General features: G+C 41.3%; 1 protein-coding gene and 1 pseudogene across 1 annotated transcript in view; both read left to right on the top strand.

Moving 5' to 3' along the window:
• HMGCLL1 (3-hydroxy-3-methylglutaryl-CoA lyase like 1) overlaps positions 1 to 9981 on the top strand; it is a 116649-nt gene extending 106668 nt beyond the window's left edge. The window contains 2 exon segments of the mRNA XM_010973914.3: positions 6559 to 6684; positions 9959 to 9981. Coding sequence (XP_010972216.2) covers positions 6559 to 6569 — 11 coding nt within the window. The 3' untranslated portion in view covers positions 6570 to 6684; positions 9959 to 9981.
• On the top strand, positions 9691 to 9868 carry LOC123613959 (U4 spliceosomal RNA; annotated as a pseudogene).
• Positions 9982 to 18088: the final 8107 nt, after the last annotated feature.

Below are 18088 nucleotides of genomic sequence, written 5' to 3'. Positions count from 1 at the left end.
CCCACTTCATGTTGCTTTTGTGGGGCTTTACCGTAAGTGAAGCATGTGGCACAATACGTGTATAAAATCAGCACTCTGTAAATGGTCGCTAGTTGTGTTTATTATTTTCTCAGTCTACCAAAATCGTGGATTTCCTTGTTGTCTGTTTTTCCATTTCCTTATTCCTTTTTTGTGTGTACACTCCCATTTCTATCTCAACTGGAAATATACTAAAGGAAAGTGCAAATATCATCGGTCTCATGCTGTGTGGTGAGGCTGGGAGGAGGGGAGCTTGGAGGAAGAGCTTTTGGAAGACGAGAGATGGTCAGTGAGAAGATGGTCATCAATCACATCAGCTTAGTCGTCCCCTAACAGCAAGGGGTACGCCTGCATCACGGTTTACGTACCGACTTTGGGGGCTACTTCAGTGTATTGAAACACTGGGCTGCACTCATGGATGCCAGCTGTTTGTGATCGTGGTTTACAGAGCGTGGCATGTTCACGATACACATGAATGACGAGATCGTTGGTACCCTAACTCGGTATATGGCGACTCTTTGGAGTGCTGGCTGAGAAGCGTCTTAGGACAAAATTTGGGCTCCCTGGGAAGAGTCCTGTGATCAATTAGTGACCCAGTCTGGCCACTGGCGGGGAAGTAGTGCCTCATGTATAGATAATCATAACCCTTTGTTGTAGAGAATGTTAGCTGTGAGGAACAAATGGAGGGGGAAAATATTAGAAAAATGAGTATATTTTTAGTATTTTATCCTACATGAATATTAGTCTTTTCCCCCATAATTTAAATCCCAAATTGAGTAATTTCACTATCAGATATTTACCTCTTTAGGGGGGAAGGTATAGCTCAGTGGTAGAGCGCATTCTTAGCATGCACAAGGTCCTGGGTTCAATCCCCAGGACCTCCATTAAAAATAAATAAATACATTCTTAAAAAAACCTAATTACTCCCACCCCAAAAAAACAAATTACTCCAGATATTTTTAAATTAAAATTTATTTAATTGTTATTTTAGATTACATCTAACAGTATTACTGACTTTCGAAGAAAAATTTGGTCTTTAAAAAAAAGGGGGGGTAAAAAAGTTGATGTCATTTCGAAAAATAACGTTACCAGAAGTCCCTGTGTTCCTTGAGATTTTACTAACCTCAGGACCTAAAATTTTAGATTTCGTTAAATATTTTGAAATCATGCGCATATAGAAGATGATAAATGTTGGAAAGTGATTTCTTTAACTTCTCTTCTTATTGTATGCCTTTGTTTTGTCTGGGGAAGAAGTTCTTGCAGCACCAAGAAAGAGTTGAGGTGACACTTTTCTTTCAGTGAGCATCTAACCACTATGCAAAATTGACAGCCCTCGGGGCTCCCCTGACAGGCTTATGGTACATCTTCAACTTATTTGCCATTTTCCAAAAGAAGTGGCCACGCCATGTATTATCCACCTCCTTCAGCCTTAAGTTCAAGCCCACGTCCGGGAGCTCAAGCAGATGAAGCTGAATTCACCAGGCTCCTCGTATCCTGGGCCACTGGGTTAATAGCTTTGGTCATGAGCTTTGAGAACGTGGGAGCCAAGGACACCCCCATCCTTTGAGCCCTGGGTTTATTTTAGTTTGGGGAGAATTAGTTCCCTGAGCTCAGAGAGAACTGTTTGTCATTTGATAACAGTGAGCTACTTCTCAGTGACAGACAAGATAGAGAGTAATTTTAGTATCTAACACCAACCTCCATGAGCTATAGGAGTTTGTGAGTGTTCCAAAGACACACAGAACGCACTGTAATAAACGTTCTCAAGTTAGAGGAAGAATGATAAAAAAAAATATGCTGACTCTGTTGAACCACAGTTTATGAGTTAGACACCATTTGTAAAAGTTTCCTTATTTTAAAAGGAAGAAAAAATATTTATTTGAATAATATAAAGCTATTTGCTTATGTAGTTGCCATCTTCTGGGCTGGAACACAGTGGCATTGAAATGCTTGACTTGAACTTGGTGGATTTTGGTGTCACATTGCCACCTTGTGGTTAGTCATCTGAAGACATTTCCTTCAAAACAAAACCCAAACACTGTTTTTGCAATGTGTGACACAGAAAGCCATTTGTGCTGTGTGTTCACGCACAGACACACACACACGCGCGCGCGTGCACACACCCCAGGAATCTGAAAATCTGAAAGCAGTGTCTTCTGTTTGGGGACACGGGGAAGGGACTATCTAAGAATAATCTTTTAAAGCAGACAGTCTTATATGGGAAAACCAGTCTAGTGTTATTGAATATACATGGGTAGTCTAGTAAATGCAAGGCATTTACTGTAATACCATGATTTCAATACTAACGTTCAAATATGTTTTCTTTATTTACCGTAAAGAATGGATAAAGTGAAGAAATAATGTTTTTCTTCCTGCTCTGTTAAGAACTTGTTTACATCATATTAAATACCATTTCTCATGGGATAGAGAATTAGCTGTAAAGAAAACATACCTAGCGAAATCAAATTTTCTTAGATGACTCTGACTAGAAATTTCCAAAGCAGCCTGTTTAGAAATGAAATCATCCAGCTTAGTGCTTGGGTACCACTCTCCGCTGAGAAGACCTTTTATTTTTCTGGGGAACAGAATGGCCCATTTTATAGAAGACAGAATTTAGAGGATATTGTGTGGAAAGTTATATTTTTAAACTACTGTGTTTTTTTTTTTTTTTGAAGAGAGACTTTAAAAGGACCTAACATCTTAATATTCTCCTTCACAGGTAATGTATACTTGAATAGACTCTCTTTAAATTTTCTTATTTAAACTTTAATCCTACATTTTGTTCTTAGAATTGATTCAGTTAATTTGTGACTAAAGTCATAGAAAGCCAGCCTGTTCCAGAGCTAAAGTGATGGTAGGAAAGAGAGAAAGACCATTTTTTTAGGTAGCTTTTCCCCCAGATCATGTTACCTTTATGAGATTATGTCTAAAATCACCTTGCAGTCTTACGCCCTAAAAAAGATCAATTAGTTGCAAAATAATGACGCTAATCAAGAAATTCATTCGAATTTATTTATTCTCATTCTCATTTACTTACCATCATTACACTGCAGGCCGCAGTTCAGAGAAAACTTTCTTTTTCTAATTCTATATGTAATTACATTCACGGTGGGGCCACTGGGGAAAACAAACAGGACAAACAGAATTAAAATAGAATAAATTACCTATAATCACACCACCCCAGTGATCACCACTGTAAACATTTTGGTGTATCATCCAAATTCAATTTTTTTTTTTTAATTTTGGAAATGGAATCATGATTGTATACACTGTTGTGATATCTTGTAACCTGTTTCTTTCCCTTAACTATGCATTTACATGGCATTTATCAATCCATTTAATAGCTACACTTTCATTAATTTAAATTTTTCCCCACATTTTAACCTATCGGTGAAGAATACTTCTGCCTGTTTGATGTCATGGCAGACTCCCAGAGGCGAGCCAGCGTCTTAACATTTGTCTTTTCCAATGATTGGACAGTTCTGCAGATTTCACTCTCAGAGAGTAATTCCTTATACTTACTATTTCGAGTCATGGCAAATGTACATTATCCTAAATGGACCAGTACTTTAGCTGGTCAGTACTTAACACCCAAATATGATTGAGCTAGGAGAGGGGTTGTGGGAATGGAAGAAGAGCAGTGGACACCTTCCCATGCTGAGGAGTAGAATGAGGAGAAATGGAGGTGCAGAAGCAGACAAATTTCAGGTGTAAACTTGCTTTAGGTCCCAAGAACATGCACGGCTTTTGGACTCTGGTTCTGCCCCTGTGTGCTTTACTAAACAGCCTAAGTTTCACAAGGGAAAAATCTAGAAGAGTTAACTTTAAATGTGCAGCCCCCTCTGCAGGTCAGTGGCTAAATCTCAAATAACTTGAGCAAGAAAACATATAGAGTATTGGATTATAACCCAACGTACTAAATAAATACCCATGTGTCCTTCCTGATATAAACACATACTTGGGGAAATAAATAAAATATAGAAGAATAAACAGATCTCCTATATGGGAGATTTCTAAATACTTTTAGGTACGTATTCTCCATTCCTTAAGTGTTAGCTGCGTGTAGTGACTTTTTTCCAGATAGTATGGAAAAGGGGGCGTGTGGACGTTCTAGAGCAGAAACTTGGCAAACACTGCCTCAACCAGGTGATCAAGGTTAATACCATCATTGTTAACCGTGTACCCTTGAAATGATGTGTCAAGAATGGCAACTTCACGCCTTGTCTTCCCTCCTAAAACTTCCGAACTCCAATCTCACTGTGAGAAAAACATCAGACAAACCCAAATGGAAAGACATCATACACAGCATATGACAGGTGCGACTCAAAATTGTCAAGATCAACGAGGACAAAGCAAGTCTGAGAACCTGTGACAGCCCAGGGCATCCCACAGAGACAAGACAACTCTTTATGTAACGTGGTACCTGGATGTGTTCCTGGAACAGGAAAAGGACATTAGGTTCAAAACTGAGACATCTGACTCCTGTATGGACTTTAGGTAATAATAACATGCTTGTCTGATAGTTGTAAGAGAGGTACCACAATGACATAAGATGTTACCAATAGAGGTGACTGTGTGTGTGTGTGATGTGAGGATGCTCTGTACTTCCTTTGCAAATTCTCTGAAAATCTAGAACTCTTCTAAAATAAAGTTTATCAAAAAAGAAAAGGAGAAAGACAGAAGGTGTGATTCCCCAGAGCAGCATCTGGGATCGCCTCAAAAAATTCAGATTCCCAGGGCCCCGCCCAGAGCTCCCGACTTAGACACTCGGGGGATGTGGCAGCAACGTGTGATTCGGATTCTGTGATTGACAACGGCTGAGCTAGCAGTTTGGCCAAGAGCTCTGCTTTCCAAGGGCTTCTTGTTTTCGATGAAGTCCTGTTACTTTTCCTTCAATATTCAGATGAATCAGATGTGACCTCTTGGTGGCTTCCGGTTGCCCAACTGTCACTTTCCACAGAGGAGTGCTGGGCTCGCCTCTCTTCTCTCGTTGTTCAAGTCTGATCTCCAGGGTCCTTTTCAGATCTGTTGTGCTCGTGTCTTTCACAGCCTTTCCGGGCCACACAGATCTCTGCCTCGGATATCCTCGGACACAAAACCTGAACCACGAATCACAGCACAGTGTGAATTCTCTGGAGACAGAGGTGGCCTCGGGCATACTGTGTGACATCTCTGTGCTTGATGTCCTTCATCTCTGATTTGGGGATGAGGGGAAAGTACCCACCTCATGGGGTTTCGTGAGGATTGTGAGTTAGTATCATAAGGTGTTAATAAGAATATCCAGCACTTAGCGAGGACCCTGCGTGTGTGAGCTGGTGCCACTGTTAGTGGTGGGTGTCCTGCCTCTCAAATGTCTCTTCACTTCTCCCAGAGCAGCAGGGGTTTGTGTGGACAGTAATGGCTCAGTAAAGATTGAGTGAACTGAGCCCACAAAATACAACTTCAAACACAGGGACAGCCCCCTCCCACCCCACCTGTATTCTAAGGCACTTGGATTTTGAGTTGGGATGTTGGAAATATTTCACGTTGGTTGTACAATGCTTTTAGAATAAAGCTCAATTTGAAAAGAACCACGCACCCTAATGTTCATAATAGCAGCACTGTTTTCGGTAGCCAGGACATGGAAACAACAATAAATGTCCGTCGACAGATGACTGGATAAAGAAGTTGTGGTATATTTAAACAGTTGAATACTACTCGGCGATAAAAAGAAAATTAAATAATGCTATTTGCAGCAACATGGATGGACTTGGAGATTGTCATTCTAAGTGAAGTAAATCAGAAAGAGAAAGAAATATATCTTATGATATCACTTATAAATGGAATCTGAAAAAAAAAACACAAATGAACTTGTTTACAAAACAGAAACAGACTCACAGACAGAAAACAAACTTACGGGTACTGGGGAGAAGAAGGGCGGGAGGGATAAATTGGGAGTTGGAGATTTGCAGATACTAACTACCATATATAAAATAGATAAACAAGTTTCTTCTGTATAGCATAGGGAACTATATTCAATATCTTATAGTAACCCATAATGAAAAAGAATATGAAAACAAATCTATGTTTGCATGTGCATGACTGGGACGTGATGGGGTACACCGGAAACTGACATACTGTAACTGACTATATACTTCAGTAAAAAAAAAATAAATTTTACACATACAAAATGCTAAAAAAAAAAAAAAAGAAAGAATAAAACTCAAAATTAGGTTGGAAAATACAACCTTGGTGCGTATTAACCCTCAAGATTACCCCCACCTTCATTCTGTGATCGATGAAAACACCCTTTCGATTTTGATCTGAGCGGATTCTGGTTCCCGAGCCCCTTAGCGGCGTGTCTGTTAGCCTGAAAGATGAGATTCTTCAGAACAGAAAGCAGCACCCCAGGGACCGTTCCAGCAGTGGGTGGGGAAGTGAGTACGCTTGGATAATGGTTCAAATGTTCTGTATTTGCTCTCCGGAGCAGGTTAAATGGAAAGGCAACGACTTAGCATGCCATAAAGAGACGAGCCTTGGGTGTTTTGGTTTGTTTTCCAGATGGGGATTAATGTGGTGGACTCCGCAGTGTCGGGGTTAGGTGGTTGCCCTTACGCAAAAGGTGCTTCTGGGAACGTAGCCACTGAGGATCTGATCTACATGCTTAATGGCCTGGGGCTCAACACAGTAAGTCAACTTAGCATATTTTAATATTCATGCGCTCCTTGCAGATTCAAGCTGGAATGCGTCTCCGATTTGGGGAGCAACTTTGAGGTCAAGTTTTACTACACTTTTGCTATTTGCTAAAATGCACGGTGGGAAAATAACAATACAGATTCTTTGGGCGGGGCTGGGGGAAGCGCTTCCTAAAGTAACTTAGTGCTATAGCTCGATCATCAGTGACGCTGCCATTTCACATTTTTTTATAGTGCTTCGTGACCTCCAAAGTGCTTTTTCATCCACCGTCTGGTTCAGTTCCACACACTCTGTGAGGTGGAGCCTGTCTCCGCTGATCTGATTGTTCTTGCAGTTTTGTCTTCTTGCCTGGCTATTTCCCTCGGAGGAAAACTGAGATCTTGGTTTCTTCACGGTGACAACTGGGGCTTCTGGAGGAGAGCCCAGGGCACTTTTAAAAAAGGGCCAGTGGAGGAACAGAGCTTAATAATACTCAGCATGTGAGACACTGGACGGCCAGTCACGTCTCTTGACAAGTGGTACCTGAAGGAGTCACAAGCTCTATAATAACACTCACCAAAATCAGTACCTTGTTTTGCCACATGCTGAGTTAAAATGACTTGCTAGTCTGTAAGGCAGATTGCTTTTTAGGGGAAAAGTGTCAAAGGCAAGGAAACGGTTCACAGATAGTAAGAAGCTCAAAATGGTTTTGAGATGTGAAAGCATTTATCCAGGTGGAATAAATGGAATTCCCCTCTCCAGCTCTCCCCTCTACTCAGTGATGCTAATGCGGCTCCAAACCTTGTCCACCTTCTCTGTTTCTGCACCATTTGGTTTCTCACCTCTACCCCTTCCCTCTTGTTTTCACCACCTCTTGAAATGTCCTTACTCCCCATACTTGATTTCACCTGGAGACTGAGGCACCGCATCCCCCAAAAAAGCACCTTCTAGCATCTCCCTGCTCGTTCCCCGGACCCCACTGTTGGGTTCCTGCCCTAAGCGCCACCTTCAGTGCCGCCTTCTGAATCTACTGCAAGGTTGTCACGAGCTTCTGTCTGTCTGGCTCCCCCTGCAGGCAGAGGGCTTGTATTGCAGCTTATTCACACTGTGCCTAGAGACGCTTGATCATGTTCCTTGAAAGACTGACACGACTTGGCCCTAAGCACCAACAGCTGTTGCCTCTCTTCTCTGATTAGGAATAAATACTATTTCACTTACAAAGTAGCACGATCATTTCCATCATTTCCGTTAGAAATGTAAGACCATGGCAGAAATGGGAGAGAAGTAGAAATCCTGCCGTGAACACTGAGATGACTGAGTTGAACTCAGCTGGTGCTTAAGGCGTGTCTGGCCTTGTGGGTCCAAACGCAAATAAGCCATGTCTCTGTTCCTAAGAATTTCACATTTCAAGCAGGGTTGTTACATTGGACAGCGGCTAACAAGCCAAGGTTCTCTGTGGAAGCCGTGTTCCTGTGGCTCCCACGCCTAGTCAGTTACTGAGAGCCACGGATTCGACTTGTCCAATATTTTGTGTGTTTGTTCCTTCCTTACTATTTTTTTCTGGGACTACATCAACACAGATTCTGACCTCTTTCCTGGATAATCATCCTCCGCACTGGTCCTCTGACTTCACAGTGCCTTTGAATTCCTCCTCCATGCCACCATAGATTTCATCTCAAACACAAACAAAATCCTTCTTTAGTATGATGCCAACAAATCCCACTGCATAATTGCTATCCATGGAATTACTGGAAAGCAAAGAACATGTAATTCAGAAATGGAAGGCACACGTAGCTAGTTCTTCACAAAATTTCCATAAAGGAGTTTAAACCAAAACGTGCCTAACAGTTCTACCTACAATTGTTACCATGACAAAACCAAAGCAAACGTTCATCCTTGAAGAACAACTTTATCATAAAAAGAAGCAATGAAAATTATTTATGTGTCATTTTACAAAATGTTTTTGGTGATTCTTAAATAGAAGTAAACTGTGAAGAAACCAGGGCTCTGAAAGTGTCTGGAGAGAAGTAATTAGCTCTGCGAAGATGATGATCATACGTCACGGGTGTGAAAAGCCCCTGTGCATAGAAATACTCGTCAATTTTAAGAAAATGACAGACTTACATAAATTTTAGAGAACTTAGTAGCAAGGAAAGCCCTGAGTCTGTTCAAGTTTAAGTTCATGCTCTTTCTAGTCCATGGTGAGGGAGGACACAGGAGCTTATAAAACGCTGCCTGGGGGCAAAGCCCTGGTTAATGCACCTAACACTCCACCTCCGCCAGTGACAGCACAGACCCCGGGTGGGGCGCGCCCGGCTGGCCTTTGGCTACACCAGACTCGAGATGAGGCGCGTGCCTTCAACTTGGCCTTCATGCCCCACTGCCTACCTGTCATTCATGGATTTACCAAAGCCTTTTTTGATCCTGCTCGTGCCTTCAGACAGGACAACCTCTCAGGCAGACAAGTTCCAGATGTGTGCCAAATACTACTTCATTTTACTTGACCTGCCACTACCTCCTTCGATTTCATACTAGTAATCGTGTTTCTGAATGTGGCTAAAAATTACACACTCGCAGGGGGAGGGTGTAGCTCAAGGGGTAGAGCACATGCTTAGCATGTATGAGGTCCTGGGTTCAATCCCCAGTGCCTCCTCTAAAAATAAATAAATAAACCTAATTAACCTCCCTTCCAAAAAATAAAAAAAGAAAAAGGAAAACATAAAAATTACACACTCACTTTTCTTATGTGCCGTGTAGCTTTACCAGGTTCATTTCTTTATACAGTAAGAGGTTTTTAAATCTTTTTTTTCCCTAAGTCTTTATCTATAAACTCTTCCAAACCATTGTCACTTTAGTTGCCCTTCACTGATGTTTTGTAGAAAGTTTCTGGCTCTGTCATTGTCCCTCCTAGAGTTTAGCTCTCAGCCCAAATCACACCGAGTCATTCAGGTGAGGCTAGCCTGTGGGTCTATACTAGGGTCAGACGCGAGCTATGTCTTCACAAAGCAGGAAGAGCTCAGCTTTGCACAGTGGCGGTATGGTAGCCAGGGAGGTTTATCCGAGGCGCGATTATTGCTAATTGAAAATTTTTCCCATAAAGCAGAAAAAGCTAAAAATCTACATGATTCATGAAGACAAATGTCTCCCCCAAATCAATAATGAACATTTTCTTTAATGATTTTAAATGGTTAAACTACTGATAAAATTAAAAGGAATCTGTTTTGTCTGCTCTTTCCCTAACCGCCCCCCCCCCTTCCCACCTGGTACCCGGTCTTGCCTTCCCCAGGGTGTGAATCTTTACAAAGTGATGGAAGCTGGTGACTTCATCTGCAAAGCTGTGAATAAAACTACAAACTCTAAAGCAGCACAAGCCTCCTTCAGTGCTTGACTTCAGTGGATGCGTGACTGAAGGCCAACAAGATTGATTTCAAGTGCAGAGATCCGCCTGAGAAGCGTGCCTGTCAACTCATCCTGAAGTGCGATATAATAGACAACAGAGGACAGAGGAGATCCTTTGAAAAAGAGTACTCCTGGATAGATTGCGAGGTAGACGCTCAGTCTTCAGGTAAATGGCAAGCCGAGGCCCAATAATAAAATTTGTAGACATGAGACATGCTTGGAACTTGGAGAAAAGTCTACTCTTTCGCGCGTATAGAAATAACTTTTTAATTTAGTAGACGTGGAAATGGACTTCAGGTTTTCCCTAAGTGTCAAATACTGTGTTAATACTTAATCAAGCTGGCTTAGCACAGTGTACGCACTGTCAGTAGTTTACGAGCTCCCGCGTAGTGTGCAGAGTGTGTGGCCTCCATTCTGTGTGCTGTGCCTCTGGGTCTCAGTTTCACATTCGCCAAGTCAGTTAAATTATGGACCAAGCGCCCGAGCTCCATCTGACCCTACATAATTTTTAGCAATAGAACTTTGATTTTTCAAGTATGCTAACATCTGTTCACTATTTCAATGGCTTTACCTTGTTCCAAGAGGTGGTGGTCGATGGCCAGATGCCATATCCTGGAAACAGATTACCTCCCATGTTTGTCACGTGCGTCCAGCTCATCATACTTTCTTTTCATCAGTTGTAGTAAAAACCGGCGTGGTGTGACTCAACTATCGTGAAATGCGAGGTACGACTTTCATCCCGATGTCTAACTTGCGGTGGTGAGGCCAGGTTGCTATGTGTACCATATCCACTTTTATAATGTTCAGATCACTTCCAGATTGTCCGAGAAAGGTCGCTGTCCTCCTAAGAATATTGAGGCAGTTATTAATTTATGAAAAAAAAAAAAACCCTGTTTTTCATTGACTCAGGGGAGTTTGATTACATCACATCATTCTGAGGGGCGTTGACTTTTTATGGTTATTTTTAATGTTGAAGTGGCTGAAATATTACTTTTTATAATAGACAGCGTTGCCAGAAATAGCAGAATGTACCATTTCAAAGTTGAGAAGAGGCCCAGGAGGGCTATGTTAAGAAAAAAACATTTCTGGCAAATCCTTTGGGAACAGCACTGCTACACAGGGTTCTGAAACGAAGGTTACACTATTTCCGTAGGCTTCTCCGGTGATTCTGGGCGATCTTATCTTTGAATAAATTTGAATATAACTAGGAATATGAAAGTGAACATTGTGGACTTGCTCTTAAATATTCATCAAGACCACAGGAATAAAAAGAAATTCGAGACAACGAGAGAAAGTGCGGATTACCACGAAGTCAACTTTAAAGATTGTACATCGGTAAGAAAAGAATCACGTGGGAAACATACTGGAAGTTGACAAGGAAGGGTGACATCACTAGGGACCTTTTGGGAAATGCAGAATCCGGGGCTCCACTCTGGACGAACTGTATCGCAGTCTGCATTTTTAAAGAAGATCCTTGCAGGACTTCTATGCCCTTGAAAGACTGAGAAGCAGTTGCCTGTTTGACACCTCCGCTTGGGTATCTAACGGGTGTTTGAAGCTTGGTGTATTCGAGATTCCTGGTGCCACTTCCTCTTGTGCGTTGTGTCCTGTTGTAGCCTGTTGTCTCTTCTCAGCTCCTGGAACGAGTCAGCCTGGGACCCATCACAGGTCCTTTACCCAGTTATCATCTCTGCCCGTTATGTTCTTTCCCTGGTCATGACTGGCGCCTGGTCGTTCAGGTCCCGGCATAAACATCACCTCCTTAATGAGTCTTCCCCGACAACTCAGTCTAGAATAAGGCCTCGGTTGCTTTCTCTCCCATCAGCTTGTTTCATTTTCATTATTTAGTCTTTAACTCTTTATTTGCCTATCTAGTTGTTTATTTTCTTTCTTTCCCCCGCAGAATGCATGCTCCAAGAAAACAAGGGCTTGGCTGTGTTCATCATTCCTTAGGGCCTGGTGTAATCCGTGTTTAATACACAGTGGTTAGGAGGGAAAAAAAATAGAAATGAGTTTAATTCAAACAAGAAGAAGGGAAGAAGGAGAGTATGTGACACAGATGTCCCCTCACCTGCCGCCTTCCTCCCCTTGGCTTTGTTTCCTGGCTCCATAAGGTGGAAGAGCCATGTGAACAGGTCATTGTCAGGATTTCTCCAGGAGGCTTGAATCCAGCAGATTTCACCAGTTTTCAATATGTGGTATCCCTCACGAGTATTATAGAATAAAGGTAAATTAAAGTGAGTGTTAGAGGCAGCCATGATGAAAGGTTAAAAATAATGCGTCAGTTGCAGGAAGGAGACACCAAAATGCCGAGCCCCAGGAGAGAGGCGGTATAGTGGACTTCACTCATCCATCCATCCTGAGTGGTCCCCCGGCATCATCTGATCTGTTACTCGATGGCTATGCAACCTCCATCAATTTACTGATACTTTTAAACCTCACTTAAAACCTCTCTTCCTTCACCTGTAAAAATTAGATAATAATGTTGGGAGGACCTCATGAAATGATGCTTACAAGCGTTTGGCAGGGTGCCGGCCAGTGGTCAATAAATGTTACCTCTCATCATTTTTATTCCTCTTTTCTATGGCACTGCCGTGGAGGGGAACTTCTTTTCCATCATGAGTTGTTTAACCCTCAGGGAGGCTGTGATAAAAGATCACCCTGTATTCTGTCCCATGTAAAGGGTGCATTGTCTTAGAGGGCGTATGGTGCTCCCGAAAGAGACAGCTCAGCCGTAAACCCAAAACCATGTAATCTTAAATTGGCCGCAAAGTCCCATGTGTCACTTATCACACTGCATCACTGAGCGTTGCCTTCTGAGCTGCCTCTTTCCCGTGTTTCGCGTGACTGTAGTTACAGTAGGAACGTGTAATGAGACTTCTGCTGAGCGACTCTGTCTAAAGGGCATTCTAGCAAGCTTAGTCTCCAAACCCTGCATCACCTAAAGTCAGAAATTCCACCAACATTAGGAATTTATTTCCACTCTTTTGGCAGCTGCACAAGTGAGCAGGTGGTGGGTTGGTTTCTGCCACCAAAATGGAGTTGCCAGTGTTTCCTTGATGGGCCACGGAGGTAGGGCAGACCTCTCCCTTCTCCTCCTTCTACGTGCTTCCATTGTGAAGTTGTGTGCTTAGTTGAAGAAGACGATTCTTTGTTTGCATGGGAGCCATCCATCCTCTGACCTAACTGAGCTGTCGTGTCAAGCTTATGTGGCTTTGGGAAAGAGTTACACCCTTCTAGGAATTGAGAGGTAATATCTCAGAACTTCTGGTGACTGTTTCATCCAAACTTTCCTTTCTCCAGATAGTCCTTTAATGCCTCAGTCACTGGTAAAGTTGACCAACAACACATCATGGGTCACCAGACCACTGTCCCGAATCATCTGAATCCTGAAAAGCTGCCTCTGAGTCAGAAGGTTTCACAATGGCTTCTGTCTGTACATGGATGCTAATGCACTGGCTTGTTGGGCAGACATTCTGGGTGCTTTCTGAGAAGCCTGTGTCATTACAAAGAAAAGAAACACTGCCTGCTCTTCCGTTTTCCCCACGAGTTTCACCCAGATGTAACCAGATCACCTGGAAGTCAGCTGACAAAATTCACATTCTGAATATGTGTATCTTCCAAAGGAGCAGGAAGCAGTGGAATCGGAAAACCAGTGTCTGGATCTTTCTTTCTTTCCTTCCTTCCTTTCTTTCTTCCTTTCCCTTTTAAAAATAGTTTACTTGGAAATATTTCCATTATTAGAGTTATTTTTGCCAAAACAATGTATGCCCCCCCCCAAAAAAAAACTTGTCTTCTCACTTTAAAACAACATTGGAAAGTGATTCTTTTACTTTGTCTAAAAATCTTCTAACAAGACCCCCAGTAGTTTTCTTTTTAAAATTCATTTGCTTAAAATATAAAAATCCAATTTCTCCTGGTAAATTTGCAAGGACTGTTTTATACACACACACACCACACACACACACACACACACACACACACATATACATATAATGTGATCATTACACATGTAGTAAAGTGCCATGAAGGAGAAACTCATCTTTCTCTAATGGGAGATGGTAGAGGATGTGACCTTGCCAAGTGTTTCCATCCACAGGACATGAGTGAAGAGATGAGACCTGCAGGAAGAATTAAGTTACTAAATATAGAAGAGGAGGGAAAGGGCCATTTTACCTGAAAGGACCACGATGTGTAAAGACCCTTTGGAAGGAAGGGGAATGATGCATCCAGGGAACTCAGGGGAGGCTAGTTTGACTGAAGCAGAGGGGAGACAGGGGAATGGGGGTGGTGGACGCAGTTGGCTAATACAGAGTTTGTAAGTGATCACATACAGGACTTCAGCTGGGCAGACACTTGGGAGTTATGTTTACAGCCTCAAACTTCTACAACCATGTGCTCAGTGCTAAGACATAGCAATCACCCTTTGCATCTTCGTATTTATTTGGGAAAAGAAAGCAGAAATTTAAAAGGGACTAAATTGCTTAACAGGAATTAATTTTGCCATGGGATATGTCACTATTCCAAAAAATGTGTCCCAACACTTGACTCGTTAGATCTAAATAAATATAAAAAGGTGAGAGATTATCTTTCCTCCTATTGACTATCTGTTAAGGACCATTTGGAATGAGAACCATATTTTTAAAATTTTTAAATTACCTTGATACATTTGTAATGCGAGGAAGGGAATGAATGGTCAACTCCTTTCCCATTATTGGTCGTCAAGTTGATTTTCTCCTGGAGGTGAGGGGCTGTAGTAATTATTGCAAGAGGAAATTATTATCTTTGAACAATACTCAGATGTGAGCTGGATCTTTGGATCAGGATACTCAGATGTGAATCAGAGGGCAAAATTGTAAAATATGCCCTAGAAAACAAAGAGGGTATAGTAACAAACGAGAGATGTGCAGTGAAGGCTAAAGAATGAGTAACTGTCATGACTTGATGTTGTCCTGTTCTGCCCTGGATGATAAACTAAATATGCAAGAGCCTGAAAGACTATGTTTTTGGAACAATAAGAAAAAGAAAAGATGAGATTATCCTCTTGTTAGGTTTCACCTGTCTTTGAAAAATGTTTCGTAGACTTAGGGTTCAGTCCGGGAGATTGTTTGAGAATGGCTGGATCATTTACGTTTGGGAGAATTTATGCATTTGAGAAGAGCTTTTATAAGCCCTGGTCTGCAAGCCTTAAGTTAAAATTCCATGTCTTGTTGCCTAGAAATGTCATTTAGTCACATAAATTATGGGTTTGAATTTCTTTGTGATTCTCAAAGCACCAAAAACAGTTCTCACAAACTGGTTGTGAAGTTCTTTATTTATATGAAGTTATCTTTTGTGAGTTTGTAGGCCTTTTTCAGGAATATTGGCTTTGTTCTAGACAGTAACCTGTATTAGAAGTTTTCAAATCTACAGTTCTTTGTAGAATCATGTCAAGGTGAGCCAACAGCAAGTACTTAGGGTGGAATTAATAAGAGTTTTTATTGATTCAAGGTGCTTTGCACCAGCTGTCAGACATGGACCAGACTCCTTAGCTATTCTTTACTCTGAATTCATAAAGAATTACATCCCCGTAGGACAGTTTTAATTGGAAGCACATTTTCCCCCCATCAGGCAAACTCAGGGTCACAACAGGTAACCTGAAAGATTGTTCCACCATATGTTAGCCCCAGAAAATATATTCCCTGAATATCACGCTTCACGAGGGTCGAAGATTACATAAGTCTTAAGATAAACTTCCCATCAAGTCAGTTTACCATAAACCGAATGGTTGGGTTTCAGATGAAGGCAAGATGCAATTTAGATTCTGGTGTACATTAGGAAAATGAAGATTACGTTATCCACCTGGTCGAGTGCCTGTGACTTTTATGCTAAGCTTCAGAGTGAGTATGCTTCAAGATATTCATGGATGAACATAATATATGGTTATATGTTCTGGAAACCAGAAAATGTAAGGCTTTTTGTTATAGTGAAGTTAAATTTATGGTACTATTTATTTTCGTAGACTTTAGAAGAAGTCTATTAGTAACATCATTTCAGTTCTCATAAGAAGAAATGGAGGCTATTTTAACAAAGTGTAGTGTTCTATATTAACGATTACTTGTAAGTGTATGTGAAATAATTTTTGAATGTGCATGTGTAATCCATTAAGTACTAAATATAATTCTTTTTACAGTTCATGAGGAAATTTTTACAAATTTCAAGCCTTCAAAAATGGTAAGCCTCAAGATGTAAGTTTTCAGTTGTGATAAAAATATTTCCAACTCCCTGCTGTATAATTGCCTGGGCATGAAGAGTTATCATCAAGACTCCAAATATCTACCTTCTGTTCTATAGTATAAATTAATCCTAGTATGTGTTTGTCAGTTTGGGCCATTATAACAAAGTACCACAGACTGAGTGATGTATAAGGAACAGAAATTTATGTCTATCACTTCTGAGGTTGGAGGTGTGGGATGAGGATGCCGGCATGTTTGGGGTCTGGCAAGAACCCATTTCCAGGTTGCAGATTGTTGGCTTCTTTCGCTATCCTCACACGAGGGAAAGAAAGCTAGAAAGCTCTCAGGGATCCCTTTTTATAAGGGCACTAATCCCATTCATGAGGATTCCACCCTCATGACCTAAATGACCTCCCGGTGGCACACCGCCAAATGCCATCATGTTGGCGATTAGGATCGCAACCTGTGACTTTTGAGGGGTACAACCATTCACTTGACAGGAATATTGAAGTGGATAAATCTGAATGTTGCTTTCCTATCAAATCCAGGATTCCAAGTAAAGAGAGTCCAAAGAGACGTGCTTCCAGAATGGTTTAATGCTGCCATGGTGATGATTAATTTGTGACAATATTTGTGTAATTATTTAGTTTAAGTCACCCCCCCTCCTTGACCTTCAGCCCTTGACTGTCACATTAAGATCCAGCACAAGAACTGGTATTTGGGAGTGTCTCAGTATTTGTTGAACTAATGATGGCGTCTTCATCTACGCTCAGTGGCACTGTAAGAAACCCCACTGTGCGTAACAATGAGCAGACAAGAACAATTTTTGTATGTAAAAAAGAATTAAACAACAAAGTCCTACGGCAAAGCCCAGGGAACTATATTCGATACTTTGTAATGACCTATAATGAAAAAGAAATATGAAAAGAAATATATATATATATATATATATATATATATATATGTTATGTATATAAACTAAATCACTATGCTGTACACCAGAAATAAACACTGTAGATCGACTATACTTCAACTGAAAAACAAAACAAAACAAAAAAACGGAAGGAGGGAGCTTACATCCTACCCTATTCTCAGTTTATTTGCCTGGCCCATGCAGACCCTTGGATGTGCAATTCTTGCGAATGATCAAATAAAATTCAAACTACTTTAAAAGAAAAGAGAAGAAAAAAGAAAGAAATGGCTTCCAGAAAACCAGGAAGCTGACTATTCAAAAACCCAAGAACGGTTGTAAGGTGGAGAAGGACTGTAGTCAGTGATGGGTTGATGAGGAGGTCCATGGCTTAATTTCATTGTCCCTGTACTAGGTTCTACTTCCGTGTGTGAAAGGATGGCATCTTAAAAAATACCAAGGCAGTTCATCCATTTCATCTCAATTCTGCCTTTGGTTCTCAGACTTACCTTCATGTTCATAATTTTTATATTTCGGAAATCTGGTTTGACTTTTCTCAGCCACCCCAGTTGACCCCCTCATTTTATTGGTTTTCTAAACACCTACTGATAAGTGCCTCCAGGCTGCAGGTTAATTAGCTCCTAATGGGAGAAGAACATTGGCTCATTTGCAGCTGCTTTGGTCCATTGGCTGCTGGCTCTCCAGACAAGAGGAGTGGAATACTCACCACCATTACATTGGATTTTTTAAAAGCACATGGGCTTGTAATGTGGATCATTTAGCTTCTTATTGGATTTTTATATTTAAGTATTCACCCCCCTCCTTATCTCAGAGGGATTATAGAAACATAGGCAGTGCAATAAACAGGGGTAGAGACTAGGTTTGGAGGCAG

This window comes from Camelus bactrianus, chromosome 20 (assembly GCF_048773025.1).
Source record: "Camelus bactrianus isolate YW-2024 breed Bactrian camel chromosome 20, ASM4877302v1, whole genome shotgun sequence".
In the NCBI taxonomy this organism is placed as follows: domain Eukaryota; kingdom Metazoa; phylum Chordata; class Mammalia; order Artiodactyla; family Camelidae; genus Camelus; species Camelus bactrianus.
Note: the sequence above shows the minus strand (reverse complement) of the source record. Positions and strands in the feature narration are given on the sequence as shown.